General features: G+C 45.4%; 1 protein-coding gene across 7 annotated transcripts in view; it reads right to left on the reverse strand.

The window, feature by feature from the left end:
* The window catches only part of pard3ab (par-3 family cell polarity regulator alpha, b), a 207,466-nt gene that overhangs the window by 87,074 nt on the left and 104,999 nt on the right, over window positions 1-15,393 (reverse strand). For 3 of the 7 annotated variants that reach the window (XM_076744050.1, XM_076744045.1, XM_076744044.1), the window contains 4 exons: window positions 14,494-14,529; window positions 11,499-11,546; window positions 4,153-4,341; window positions 3,118-3,288 (listed from right to left, as the gene is read on the reverse strand). In XM_076744050.1, coding sequence (XP_076600165.1) covers window positions 3,118-3,288; window positions 4,153-4,341; window positions 11,499-11,546; window positions 14,494-14,529 — 444 coding nt within the window. The remainder of the gene's footprint in view (window positions 1-3,117; window positions 3,289-4,152; window positions 4,342-11,498; window positions 11,547-14,493; window positions 14,530-15,393) is intronic. The other 4 variants (XM_076744046.1, XM_076744051.1, XM_076744048.1 and 1 more) reach the window with 2 other exon arrangements.

Below are 15,393 nucleotides of genomic sequence, written 5' to 3' on the forward strand. Positions count from 1 at the left end.
CAGAGAGTGAGGCGGAAGGGAACCTGCCATCCTAACGTTTAACCGTAATGGATGGACACAGGGTCCGCTATCCATGCTAATGCTAGCAGTGTGATAACCAGGGTAAATGAGCATGGATTTCCAATAGGCTGTTAAGCCACAGGCTGTTAGCGAGCTAGTTTTCCCCCTCAGGGGACGTTAGCTTGCTAGCATCTTGACATTTCCCTCAGGACCCACGATGACAATCACTTGTTTGCTGGACAAATAGACCATTTGCTGGCTCTGTCACCCATAAACACACGTCCTCGGCCTTTCCACGGTGTGTGTGTGTGTGTGTGTGTGTGTGTGCGTCTGTGTGTGTGTGTTTGTTTGTCCTTTGGATAGTTAACTGTATTGATTTGCTATGGTTTCTGCATTTATTGCTGAAGGTGACGATAGCTCTTTGCCATAAAGATAACCATCGCCACAGCATCCCATAACAAACAATAACACTCAACTTAATGCTGGAACTAAATTACTCTGATCAACGACTGGAACTTGCTAGACTGGGATTCAATTTTGGCAGATCTTTGCCCACTAAATGGTTGAGGTGCTGTAATAAACACCAGCGAGCAGATTCTGATCTGCACAAACAGTCCAGGACACGTGTGGGTATATGAGGAGAAGCCAAGTGGCAGAAAACATAAAAGAACATAAAAGTATCAGTACTGCAATGCATCAAAAGTACATAAGTATTTTTGTTTTTGCAAATGTACTTAAATATCAAAACGGTGATGGTGCTGCATTTTTACGCAAGCATCATTTTAATGTCTCAGCCGGCTGCTGTAGAGCCAAATTTAACATGTTTAGAAGTTGATCATCCTGTGGTGGAGTATAAAGTACGACATTACCTTCTATAGGAAGGAGTGTGAAGTGAAATACTCCAGTAAAGTAAGTACAGTGTTTAAGTAAAAAAATAGAAATTCATATTACAGGATTTCATCTTCAACTATAGATGAAAAACATCCGTATTTTCACTTAATTACTGGACTAATTAAATAGCTTGAATCACAGTTAACAACCAATCGAACCTTCGCACGGATGCAACAACTCTTCCATGGGAACAAACTAATCTCTGAGGTCGCCATATGGCGCCGTGACTGCTGGCACGCGCCTGCTCTCGACTTTAAATGAGATAGTTAATGAACTGGCCGGCTGAGGGGCCGAGGTGAAACGCCTCAGTAACAGCCGAGGGGATTCGCCGCACCGAGGGCGCGCTGACAAATCGCGCCGCAGCTTATTGCATATTCAGGCTGATAATTGAACTCCGGGAAGGTCTGGATCCCGCCGGGCGCAGACCGGCTGCTGTGGGCTCACTGTGCTTCTGTGGGGATGGAGGAGGGAACGGCAGCAGTCGGGCTTGTGATTTATACAACGGCAAACATTAGAGATTGATCTGAGATCGCTGTCAGGGGATGGAAACATGGAAAGAAAGTAAACACAGGATCACTTGATCCCAAATGTCAGCATGACGATCCGTCAAACTGAGCCACAGCTTTCCTCTCACAGTAATTGGCTCTGACTTGAATTGAGCTAATATTTGACTGACAGCTGCTTATGAGGTATGAACATCTATAGTGACTTTGTAAATCAGCCTCTTTGACTATGAGTGTATTAAATTGTTGTTTTCCTCCTCTCTGAGTGGCTTGGACACTACTTCTTATAAATAGCCAGATACTTGGACAGCCTCAGGCCATGCCTCCGGCTTTGCATGTGAAGCGGAGATTGACAAGACTCCCAGCGCTCAAATTTTATTCATCCAGGCGGCTGTCTGTGTAGCCTCACTGCGTTGACATGGCCGCACTACACACACACGCACACACACACACACACACGACACAACACACACACACACAAACACTGTTTCTGTTTGCACACCAAGACACAGAAAGATCCCTGAAAACAAATGCATACATGCATAAGCAGGCTGTACAAAAGCACAAACTGCACACTCATAACACACACGCACGCACACACACACGGGCAAGACACAAAGACGTGTGCGTGTACACACACAGAGACACACAAACATAAAACACACCTCCAGGCTTAGCCTCTGCTTTCAATTACCAGACGGACCGAGGGGAAATCAAAACTTTGACACACCAGGTTGGAAAAGGAGAGCAGGGAAGCCAGGCGATGCCAGAGGCGTGCACGTGCACGCAGACGTGCACGGCCATACGCAACCACACGGCGCTGCCGCTGCACACAGACTCGGCCTCGGCTTTCAAGCAGGCGACAGGCCGGGGTGTACAGAGAATGTGAAAACATGACATTGAGGGGAGGAAAAAGTTGTGTAGGTCCGTCTGCAGCCTTGTTTTATAAAAAAAAAAAAAAAATCCTCCAGCTGCCTCGAGGGAGGTGAGCGTGCGTGGGAGGGGGTGGTGAACTGCTACGACCTAACTATTTTTATTTCATGAGACAATTCATTGCTGCTCATGAGGGTATTTCCCAGTGGTTTGTTTTGGGTTGTGTTGTGCATTTTTTGCAGACGGTCTTATTGAAGCGGCGCTGCGAGTGTCTTTATTCACACGGCAGCGTCACATGATTCACTTTCTTCATTTCATCACAGAAAACACACAGAGACAACAATTACAACCACTTTGATGTGAAATAGACTAGAAATTGACCCAAAACTCGAAAATTTGATCTTTTTGATTTTAATTTGAAGTTATTAAATTAAATGTCGCATCTGCAGCGGCACAAAAATCACTGATCGTTTATCTCAAACTCTGAAGAGTTTTAACCTGTGAAGAAAGTCTGAGCAGTAACTGTGGACGAAAGCAGTCCCCCATCGTTCCTCAGTCACACGTTGGCATGTACTGGTGCAGGGTGTTTGTCCGCCCAGTGTCTCCACTGGAATCGCTCAGGGGTCGACAGGCGACCTCACAGAGCTGCAGCTGTAACATGAAGCTCTGAGGTGTGAACATGCTGCAGCAAAAGGTCAGAAACGCTCAGTCGGGCTAAATAAAGGAGGAATCATTCTGTTTATAAGTGCTACCATATCTCCATATTCATTCATTCATTCATTCACTCATTCATCCACAGTCTCTGCTCAAGTGAAAGCAGCTGGTGTCTGCCTTCCTCCTTCGTCCTTACCTCGTTCCTCTTGGCCACCCGTCTGGCCACGATGAGCTGGATCATCCCTCGTTTGTTGCCTTCCGTCGACATGGACTTGCGTAGCGTCTCCATGGCGTCCTGGTTGGTTTTGCCCAATAGCGACTCGCCGTTGACGGCGATCAGCTGGTCGTTCACTCGAAGCCGCCCGTCCTGTTGGCGGACAGGAAATCACACGTAAAAAGGTGTTTTGATGTTCGAACTCGCGTTTGTCCGACTAGCAAACAGTAAATGCTGCGATAGATAAAAACATCCATATTCCCAACATAACAATAACCATTATCCAATCAGACCAACCGTCTCACTCAGAGTGTATCCTGATTCCAGCCGTGATCTAATCTCCAGCACAGATGCGTACCTTTAAGTGCATTATTACGTTCTGTCAACACACACTTGTTTGTATGAAAAACAATCAAGTTGAAAGACTGGAAATTGACTGCAGCGCAGACATCAACAGAAAATGGGGCACTTTGTGTTGATAGATTTTATCACAGATGAAGCTTTTCTTCATAGTTGCTGAGGAACAGAAAAGTCATTTTATTTCACTTTGTCTGCCAAAAGCACGTGGAGGGATTTGAAACAGGCCGAAAAAGCTGCCTGTTGCATCACTGCGACACCTGTCACTTCCTCACAGATCGTCTGCACTCATTAGAAAGTGACACTCAAGGCCTCCTGTGTCACATAGATGTGGTGTCAGTGTGACAGGCTGCTGGGTTTATTCAGAACAGGTAAGAGCAGCAGCTCACCAGGTGCATCAGGTTAAACAGAGATACACGCGGTCCTTTAGCAAATCTTCTATTTCTGCTGCTGAATAAATCGACTGACTGTGGCTGTAAAAACCAATAAAACCACAAAGAAATGTTTCTGTTGATATGAAGACTGTATTTATTCTGTTTAAGCTGAGCTGAACCATGAACTCCGTAAGATCACATACAAACTATCCCATCATTTATACGAAACGTCTTCTCTCCATATTTTCACTCACACCCTCATTAATTAGAGCAGACGCCGTCGTACCTTGCAGGCTGCGCCTCCGTTAATGATGGATTTGACGAAGATGCCCAGGTCAGCGTGGTTCTCCTTGGAGCGGTTGCCTTTGACGCTGACGCCCAGCCCGGCTGATCCCGAGTCACTGAGAGGGATCTCAAAGGTCAGGAACTCTCTGGTCCCGTCTGGAGTCAGGACCAAGTCGTCCTCCTCCGTCTTCTGGAAGTGAAGGAAAAAAGAAAGCGAGAGTGACGGATTTAGATTCTGGACTTATCCACATTAAACTTATCCACAAACACACCGTATTTAATCATCCAAAGCAAAGACATGCATGCATTTACTCCAGCAGTAAAGCAATAAAACAAAAGCTCCAAAGGGCCAAAGTTAAAGGACATTCATTTGGCCATTTGAGGTTAATGAAAAGTACTTGCATATAAATTGCAGCCTTGGAGATAGCAGGGAGGTAAATCAGAGTGCAAGCTCATTAGCTACATCAGATTTATTAGTGTTAAACAGACCAGCGCTCCTAAGTGTTAAATCAGGTACTTAGTTTCAGCAGGCAGGGACTTATCTTCTGTAATCAAGGCACGGTGCTCCGGTTCATCAGCACTAAAGCACGTAGGTGGTTCTTTAAACTTTTAGGAAAGTGTCAGCCTCAAATTAGAAAGGGATTTAATCAGAATCAGGAAGCGGTGTGTTGTTTCAGTGCTGCACGCTGATGGAGAGCGAGGCTGTAAAGATCAAAGTTAATGCATTCGTGCGTGGAGCTCCTATTCTACACATGAAACGCCTGACGTGTAGCCTCAAGCTACTTTTCATCAAAACGTCTTCATTCTTGCAGCTCCTCATCTCACGCGCAGGAAGCAACTGGGCAACAGTGGATTGTATCCAGCTCCACCAATCAGAAACAATATCAGTCTAGCTTTGTTTATACTGGAGAAATTCATGCAGGGTTGCAACATGAATTGCTACAAAGAAATCAGACCTTAAGGGCAACGTTCTAACTAAACACGTCTATGTGCGTCGTGCATGGAAGAAGCTTCTAGCCTCTGGGAGGAAAGCGAAGCATGCAGCTAAACAAATGCCATTAGAGAGCTTTTATTCTGAAGTAACACAACATCCTGTACATGCAAGTATCCTCAAACACAAACTTTAAACACTGTGATGCTTCAATGAAACAGAAGAGTCAATGAACAAACAAGCCCAGCCTGAACCTTCCTCTCATAGTTAAGCTTAATCCTGAGTCCTAAACTTCAGTCCTTATCTTTACAAAAATAAAACGTCTTCACTGCAAACGTCTAAAACTCTCAGCTTTTTAATGGGACTCAGGCAGAAGTATGAAGACTCCCTAAAGAACAAATCTGAAATGCCACACACCTGTATCGTGATGCCAAGTGTGTCAAACAGGCAGTAAACTTCCCAGTAACCCTGCATGAACACAGCAGCCTAATTGACATGCTGAGTGCTCTCTCTCTCTCTTCCCCTCCACAACAGGTGCTTCTCTCACTCTTTCTCTATATTCATTCCCCCCCTCTCTTCCAGCTCAACAATAAAAAGCTATTCTCTCCTGCTTGTTATTTGACAGCTGTCCTCTGAATAGATGGGTGCGTGCACGCTCACGCCTGGCAATTATTGTGCACGCCTAATGAATTCAATCATCGGGCTCGGTGTCAGCATGTCATTAGCTCCTTTTGTTTGCTGGGAGAGAGATGGAATTGCTCTGGGTGGAACGCAGGGGGAAGAAAGAGGGATGGAGGGAGAGGCGAAGCGGGGAAGGGGGAGGTGGGGGAGGCAGAAGAGGAGGAGAAGGGCAAAAACGAGGATGCAAGAAGGAAAGGGAGGGAGCGGCAGGAAGGAAGGAAGGAGGGAGATAAGGAGAAGCAAGCATGAAGCGTAGAGCGTCTGCATGTTTCACACAAATAAAAGCTACCTGGAATAATTCAGAGATAAAATTAAAAACAAAGCCGGAAAAAACAAGAGGATTTTAATTATTCTGGAACCTCAAGTCCAATTCATTCTGCCGGGAAACGAATTTAAGGCTAATTAAAAAGCAACTCACTAACGACATAATCCTCTTAAACGGCAAATGGTCAGAAAACAGGAAATTAATTATCACAACTCAAAATACGAGCCATCAGTAAAGCAGATGTGACGTCATTTCAAGGTTAAAAATAAAACAGCTATTAACTGATAAAGGATTTATCTCTTATACATCTGAATCTTCATTTAAAAGAATTTCATTTCCAAATCCCACATGCCACAAACTGCCTGTTAGCATCATAGCATCATGTTAAGGCTAAAGCAGCATCGCTTGTCCTGTCAGTGGATGAAGCGAACGTTAGCTGAAGCGGCTAAAGCGCAGCGCTAACGGCTGCATCATCAGAGATATTAAGATGGGCTGAAGTTTTGGTATTAGATCTATTATCTCTTAAGCAACTGTGCCAACTGGTGGTTAAGTTAAAGCTACTAAATGCAAGCAAAATATGTTCAACTTTGACTTTTCTTCAACTGACTGCTTAAAAAAACGATGAATTCAGGAGGAACAGCTAAAATCTGATTTCTTTCCCACACACACAAAAAAAGGTAGGATACCTTGTTTAATGCACAACCTCAGCAGGCCTGGAGATTCATTTACAGGCGCAGAGGATAATCCCAATCCCAACACTGGTCAGAAAAATGCAAATGAGACATTTTCCTCGAACTGGTAAGCGCTACCTTTAAATAGCCGATTCAAGAGATTTTAAAGGACCTGACTGACGCTGATGAAGGCAGGGAGGAAGAAACACGAGTAAAGGAGTGAAAAATAAATAAACCCCAGGCAGCTCAAAGTGAGAGGAGCTGAATGAAGGTGAGGGGAGGGAGAGGGACGAAGACAAATCGAGCGAGGGTGAAAAGGCGAGGAGCCGAAGAGAAAAGGGCGAAAAGAAAGAGAGAGCGCCAGCGTGACAATGACGGAGTGAGCGAGCGAGGGAGTGTGAATGAAAGGCTGACAGAAAGGGATGAATCCTCGAGGAGCACAAAGGGAGACAGACGCCGCCACCTCGCTCACTGTACGTCTGTATCTCCCTCTCCGCCATGCTTTCCTTTGTCTACCTCTTTCCACCTGTCTCTTCTCCTGCTCCTCATTTCCTTTCTCCCCCAGCGTCGCCTCCCCTTTCTAACCTTCTTTTCTTTCTCCAGCTTCCACCATCTCCTCCTCCTTCTTCATCCCATTCGGTTGGGAGAAGAGTATGGCCGTTCTGAACGAGCCGCATTTAACGAACAAGCGTTTTCGCTTCGTTTTCTGGCACCGAGCTGCGAAAACTGACCTTTTGGAAAACGCTCTGCAGAAAAAGGAGCAAACGCAGCTTTGGAAAACCTGCTCAGTGATGTTCAGAGGACAACTTGTCTGTTAACAGGTGGCATCTGTATTTTAGGCTTGTTCAAGAAAAAGATGCAATGAGATGAGAACAGAGCTGCAACTGACGGCTGTGGAGTATTTTCAAGGTTAATTAATTTGTTTTTTTGGTCTATAAAATGTCAGAAAATGGTGAAAGACACCCGAGACAATGTTGTCAAAGGTCTGGTTTCGTCCACAACGCAAATACATTCAGCTTACTGTCACAGAGGAGCAAAGAAACCAGAGAATATTCACATTTAGGAGGCTGGAATCAGAATTTTCTTTAAAAATTACTCAAATCAATTAATCAAATGTCAAAACTAATTGATTAATCGTTGCAGCTCTAGAGACAGACTGTTTTAAACACAGCTGAGGGGCCCACAGACAGAGGAGGCTGATCAGAGGTTTAACCAGCTGAAATTCACTTCTGCAGTTCAGCAACTGAAAGACGACAAAGAGGAAGAAGAAGTTCGGCACATTGTTGTTATTCAGGGGTTTAAACATGATGTGAAACATGTGAACGGCGCTCAGGCGGATGCAGTTTAACTCTCCCACCCACAGCTTTCTGTCGCCTTCACTGCCCTCTCCCTCTTTTGTCGCTTTCTTCCACTCGCCTTCAGCCCTTGAACCTCTCCCGCTTCGCTCCTCTAACGCACAGAGCCTCCACTCCTCTTTGCATTCAGCAGAGTGAGTCAATTTTTAGCATTGAGAGAATTCAAAGTCGCCCTCTCCCCCACTTTCTTCTTCTTCTTCTTCTGTACACACTCGCACACACTTCTCTCCACTGAAACGATTAGCGGGTCGGCGGCGGCGGCGAGCTCAGCTCTGGCCGAGCAAACCTGTCGATTTGATGGCATCTGGAAAAGTCGCTTGAGGGGAATTAGAAAAAAAAGGAGTAGGGGGTGATGGCAAGGAAGGGGGGGTTCGAGGGACGCAGTGAAGGGTGTAATTGGTGGAGGGAAGTCGGGCGTGGAGAGCATTGTTGGCTGCCTACTGTAGCACAATCTATCTCTTTTTATTCATACTCTGTCCCTTTGCTCTCCATCACCACATTCACCTCTTCCTCTATATCATCCTCCTCATCCCTCTCTCTCCCCTGGATGGCCAAAAGTTTGCAAAGTGTCCACCTACATTTCATCTGCAAGCTAAAATCCCCTCCCTTCTCTTCGCTCCACCTTTTTTCTCTGATTTTTCCCTCACTTGTCCTTCGCCGCCCCTTCGCTCTCTTCTCCCGCTCCTTTTGACGCATCTCTCTGTAGCTCCACGCTGATAGTCCATGAATATCAAATACCTGTGCGATCGGCGGAGGTGAGACTGGCGCAGCATGCAGGGAGAGAGAGGCAGGTGTGTGTGTGTGTGTGTGTGTGTGTGTGTGTGTGTGTGTGTATCTATAGGTGGATACGTGTCAGTACAAACACACAGAACATGTGCACACACCACACATGTTCTCCTAATATACTGCGTCTGTGCCTGCACACACACCTTCGACTGCCAACACACACTACTGCCACAACAACGACAGCACGTACAAGAAGCATTTCATACACACACACACACAAACACACACACACACACACACACACACACACACACACACACACACACACACACACACACACACACACACACACACACACACACACTTCTCACTTGCTGCCCAAAACTAATCAGCAGCCCTCTTTGTATCTCTCTCTCTCCCCTTCTGGACAGTCGAACGTTATGAGGCTCGCTCTTTGGAGCTCCACCACCCACTACAAACCATTTATAACCTCATCCAACCTCGAGCAATTACACCAGCAGCTGCTCCACGTCGGTGCGCGCGAGTGCGTGAGTATACTTATGTGTGGACATGTAGTGAGTGTATGCGTCTGAGGTGTTTGTGTGTTTTGAGTTTGTAATGTGTAAAGTATAGTCTATGTGAGGGTATACTGTGTGTGAGTGTGTGTGTGCTGCATGGGTGGCTGTAATGTGTGTGTGTGCTGCATGGGTGGCTGTAATGTGTGTGTGTGTGTGTGTGTGTGTGTGTGTGTGTGTGTGTGTGTGTGTGTGTGTATGGGCCAGGTGGCAGCTTGAAACATCACTTTAATTAAGCTGGAGAGCCTGTTCTGCGGTAGAACGTCCCCCTCTGATTGACTCGTACGTGTCAGCGACGGGCCGCTGCAGAAACAGCGGCGAGCCTCTGAAAAGGGCCGCGACCATTAATCACTGCGCTTTCCTGTTGTGCTAACAATGATACCAAGTTATGTAACTCTGAGAATTACTCCCCGTTATGTTGAAAGCTCCATTATGCACCCAAAGCAGCAATACAACAGTGTAAAGGTCTTATACTTACCTGTGAAAAGTACATAAGTATTATGAGAAATATCAGAGTACTAAAAGTATGAAAAGTTGAGTGAGCAGATAAAATCTAAATTATTGGTCTGATTGGTGCTCATGGATGCGAAAGAACCGACAGATTTCCATTCATGAATTCACAAAAAAATAAAAAATCCACACATCTGTCTGTCCATATTTCTATATCACAAACACGCACACACTCACTCACACACACATATACATATATATGTGATATATAGATTTAATGTTGGGTACATCACATAGACTTACATTCATTTCCTGGAGACTTACCCTCACCTAAACCTTAACTCAAGTCCTCACATTTAATGATACACAATTTATAGGGACCTGCACTTTGTCCCCACAAGTACAGCGAGTCCTGTGTAAACAGATTTATGTCCCCACAACACGAGCAATCATACACATATACACACAGACAGACAGACAGACAGACAGACACACACACACACACACACACACACACACACACACACACACACACACACACACACACACACACACACACACAGGGCTACTGGGCTTCATCATCGATGTTTAAATGAAATGTGAAAATCTTTCGCCCGTCGGTAATGACCTGTTTAATGACATCATAATTATACAAAATTGAGTGATTTGTTTCTGTGCTAACATTATTATCTTTAGATAAGCAGACGTTTATCTTGCACTACGCGTTTTCATCAATGATGGTATGTTATCCAATTACAATGCAGTATTTAGCAGATTTAAGCTAATAATTGCATACACAGTGACAGCGTCACACTGAAATGCAAATGAAGCTGTGCTAACGACGACGTGCCATGAAACGTGTTGGATGCATCAAACTGTTCTGATTTGACCAGATCGTCCGACACAAAGCCGCCACAGCGACACACCTGTTACAGACATACTGCTCTAAGACTTTAAACACTGTCAACTTGACGTATTTGCTGTGTCATCTACAGCCAACACATGTTCTGCGACGCTGAACGTTATATCAAGTCATCAAGGGAACCTTCATCATTTCGCTACAACGTGCTAACAGATTGCCGTTTCATAACAGCTTTGAGTGCGCAGAGGAGAGGAAACGTGCACGTGTGATAGATAGCATCTTGGCACGGTGTTGCTGCAGCATTACTGCTGCTACCGCTGATGGCTTTTCAATATAGCATTGCAGTAATTTTCCATAAGCCTGTGTGACTAATGGCGTAAACAATGGAGCCGAATGTTCACGTTATGGGCCCATTATGGAACTATCAGGGCAGGCATGTAAAGACGGATGCCTTTGATCAGCACTCTATTGTGGAAGCCAGGTGCAGGGAAGAGGATTTGCGTCTTTAAGTGTGTCTTAAGTGTGTGTGTGTGTGTGTGTGAGGAAAAAGAGGGAAAGCGAGGAAGAATGGAGTGAAAAAGAGACATGAAGGAAGGTAACAAAAGACAGAAACAAGAGAGATCCAGAGGAAATTAAAGAGAGAGTGAGAGCTGCTGGGAGACAGAGGAACCCCACAAAGTGCTTTGTTTCTACACACCATTGGCAAAGCAATGAATTGCTTAAACGACTCCCGGTCTATTTGTGAGGCCACCCGAAGTATCTCATTTGCTTCTGATGCGTTTTCCCTATGCAGCGTAATGACTCAAGGTGGGGATGTCATGCAGCAGTTACCTCAATCAGCCAATGGGGTTTCCCGGCTGTCACGGGCTGCCTCGGATGCTGCAGGGAGCAGTCAAAGTCAACAGGTTAGACAAGAGCCCCTCAGATGGAAACACTTAATAACTCAAAGCAGGAATGTGATGAGCCACAGAAATATGGAGTGACGCAGCCAGTTATTTCACACGGAGGGTCGGAGGGGTTGAAGGAGATTAGGATTTAAGATTTTATAAAGATCTAATCCAGCAGAGATTAGCTTTGCTGCACAAAAACCAATAAAGTGGAATGAGTGACAGTTCCAGCCACCCACATGCTTGAAAGCTGAATACAATAAGCAGAGTGTCACACACCTAATGACAGTCTCTCGTGGACTGCTGCAAAAACGTGGATCATTTTTGGGTCATTGGACCGATTTCAAGAAGTGAGTGCTTTTTCCACTTCAGCTCTCGCATTTTGTCTGCCGTGTAACCCTCGACAGAGCTCTCTCTCACAGGATGAGTCATGGCGTGCCAACCTCAAAAACCCCGACTGGAGTGCCGACAATCCCGCAGGTCCACAAGCTGTCTCCATATTCTATTCTGTTTGCTTTAACGTCATTAACTGAACGTTTCTGAACCGAGCAAAGGGCGAAAAACAGAGCGATTAAAGCCATTAGAATAAAAAATGATCGGATTCATGTAAGCTCTATTAAAGCACACAGGCCAGCAATTCACCTTGACTGAAGCCGATTTTCTTCTTTATGCAAACTGCCTGAATGGACACTTCAATGCATGCACACGGATAATACAGTCCATTATCAGTAGGATGAGGCGTGGATGTAGTTCTGTTTATTGTGTGCATTACACACTATGTGGGGTCTTATCTTTGCAAACTGACTGTGCAAGTTGTTTGTCGCTGCACAAAAGCTGCTCGGTACAATTCTAGTTCACTGAACTTTAAAGCTTCCTGTCCCTCTTAAAAGCACTATTAGTACAAGAATTTTGATTAAATCATCATTTAAGTTACTTTTCAACCAAAACTGTCAAACATTCGCTTTTCAAATGTGAGGATTTGTTGCTTTTCTTTCATTATTAAGTCTAATAGTTAAATTTTTGGGCCATTTCGGACAAAACAAGCAGTTTGAAGGAGTCTGGGAACCGACAAGTTGAAATTCTCCACCATTTTCTGAAAATCTTTAGACTTAGAGAATCAAGTAATGAAAAAAATAACCAAGAGATTAATCATGAAGAGTCGTTAGTTTCCGTCTGAACTCTCAACATCCGACGCTCCCGTCATCTACTGGAAAAGTATCTATTACTTGAAAATGGATACTCGTCCGTTAAAAGCCGCCCAGTTCTGCTAAATCCACACCCTGCGTCTATAGCTGAACACCATCACGGTGCCTCTGCTGCTGTTGTTGGCGGCAGATGTTTAAAATGAGGCGCCTGACAACAGATAACATCTGAAAGGCGCTGGATCCATTATGGCGGTTGATGTTCCGGGAAAGGGCGAGGAGGAGGGACTCATCTGGAGGTTTGGAGTTCAGAAGGGAGGGAAGGAGGGAGGTGAGAGGAGACAAAATGGGGGAGAGCGGAGACAGTATGGCCGTGGTGCGTCTCTCTGACTCCCCTCCCTGTGGTTGCATTGATTTTCAGAGAGGTAAACATCCAAAATAAGAGCAGACGACGGCTGCTTTTACTTCTCTAAGTCCTTAAAGGTGCACTGGGCAGGTACTTCTAAATACACATGCATTTAGTCTCAATCTACTTTTGCCAAGGGTGGTTCATAACAAGCCAATTAATAACGTGAGATTTACTGAAGCGTCAGCAACTCGCATGACGAGGCTGCAGCTGATGTGGCGTGTTCCTCTGCAGGCTGACGGATGATCCACGTCGTCACGAGACGCGCCAGCTGCAGCCACAATCATCGACAACGCCCCGCCGTAACGTTCCTCCACCAATCAAATTAACTGGCCAATTACACTTCTAATGTGCCACGCAGACACAGCCAATCACACGCGCTCGGCCAGATGCAACCTGAAGGTAAGACCAGATGTGAAGACGCGAAGTCTGCGGCCGTTAAATTACAGCTCGAGTTGGGTTTGTAAAGGGAGAGTGATGGAAATGTGAACGGCCTTTTAATTCCAGCAGTAAAGACAGACGAGCTTTTAGCAGCTGCTGCGGCGCAGACACTCTCAGATGTGAGCGACATTCAGGCTACTGAGTCTGCTTCGTAACAACTGGAGATACTGTACATCCTGCTCAGAGCTGATTCCTCACAGAAGGTAGATTCTCATACTAAAACTGCATCTGCTGCCTCTGCAGTGCCAACATTAGGAATGTTTATTTGCATTCAGCGCCCGGGTATTTATGGATATGATATATTAGGCTGTATATATGTCGAGTGCTTCTATTACAGATGGCGTCATATGTCGAAGTTGTCAAAGTTTCTGGGTAGGTTTGGCGCGCAGACAGCCACAGCCAGCTCTGCCTGCAGTTTCCCCCTCAATAAAGTGAAACACAAACTAAACAGACTGTTTGTTATTCAGCTCACATGTCAGAGCGAGTCTGCTGCACGAAGGCCAGACTGACAACCTTATCCACAGCCGACAAATAAAGCAAACTCCCATGTGTTTCTCACCTTCACTGACAAATACAACTCTGAGGGGAGTGATGGAGCGAATTATTCTGCAGCACAGCCCGAACAGTCCATACTGATGAACCATGAAATTGTGATTTGTTAGAGCAACTCTGGATGGAGATTAAAATTAGAGTTGCTAATATTTCTATGCATGACTAGTGACTTGCACTTTGATTAACCAGCTAGTTTACACGTGGACCCTGAATGCATGCATAAGCTATTGTTTTTATCCCAACTGGGTGATAACAACACGTGTTTCTCCTAGCAGAGATTAATAACATGCATGCAAGGGGGAGTTGAGGCTAAATAAAGGAGCAGGAGCTGTTAAGGAGGAGGAGATGGTTTCTGGAAGTGGGTTTAATTGCAGGCTAGTGTCGGGGTGGAGTCTTACCAAATCTCTGGGGCACTGCATCTGGGGCTCGGCGTTCTAGAGGGTGGAGGGCAGATGAGAACCAACAGCAATCAAGCAAAAATATTTATTGACAGGAACAGTGAACATTTGAGCACACATGAAGCGGTGGAAGAGGGAACGGAAGCAGCGTGATGAATAAATGGGCATGCAAAGTGACAGATGTCAGCAGACTATAAACTGTGGCGCAGAAACAACTGCAGAGTTTGCAAGGACAAAATGTGAGAGTCTTCAAGGCGTTACTTCCACTGGGGACAGGAGGGGGTAAGAACTTTTACAGTCTCAGCTTGATTTACTCTCTAGAGTCTCTGTAAGCAGCGTCCCCTTCCTGTCCAGCTGCCAGAATCCTGATAGGAGCAGGTCTCAGCTCACCAGATGAGAGCAGCCCAGGTGACCCATGAGCTTTGGAAGCAACGGTCAGCGCTTCACGGAGTGTGTTCCCCCTGAGCTTTGACAGAAAGCATCACACACTCTGATCTGTGCAATACTCACTGATGAACACATTGCACGACGGACACCTGTCCTCTCACCACACGCTGAATCTCAGCTGCAGCTCTTCCATAAGAGTAGTGTGTTTCTTTGAACGTGATTTTATTCGGTGAGCGGTGATCTTTAACATTCTCCCTGAGGTCTGCCTCTCAGGCTGTGCACAGGCCGACCCGCTAATGAGGCAGCAAAGGACAGTGAGTTTCATTTTCTATCAATGATGCATGCATGTGTAGTGCATTAATAATAGCATTTTAGATTATTTTGCTAATGCTGTTACTGTTGAAAGCTCAATAACTAGTTCAATCATGCTATTGACACAGACACAGATGAGGGATAAACTAGGCTGTCCAGTGCACCTGCTGCACATGGCAGCTGAACAACAGCTGCTGACTT

This window comes from Chaetodon auriga, chromosome 12, assembly GCF_051107435.1.
Source record: "Chaetodon auriga isolate fChaAug3 chromosome 12, fChaAug3.hap1, whole genome shotgun sequence".
Classification (NCBI taxonomy): Eukaryota; Metazoa; Chordata; class Actinopteri; order Chaetodontiformes; family Chaetodontidae; genus Chaetodon; species Chaetodon auriga.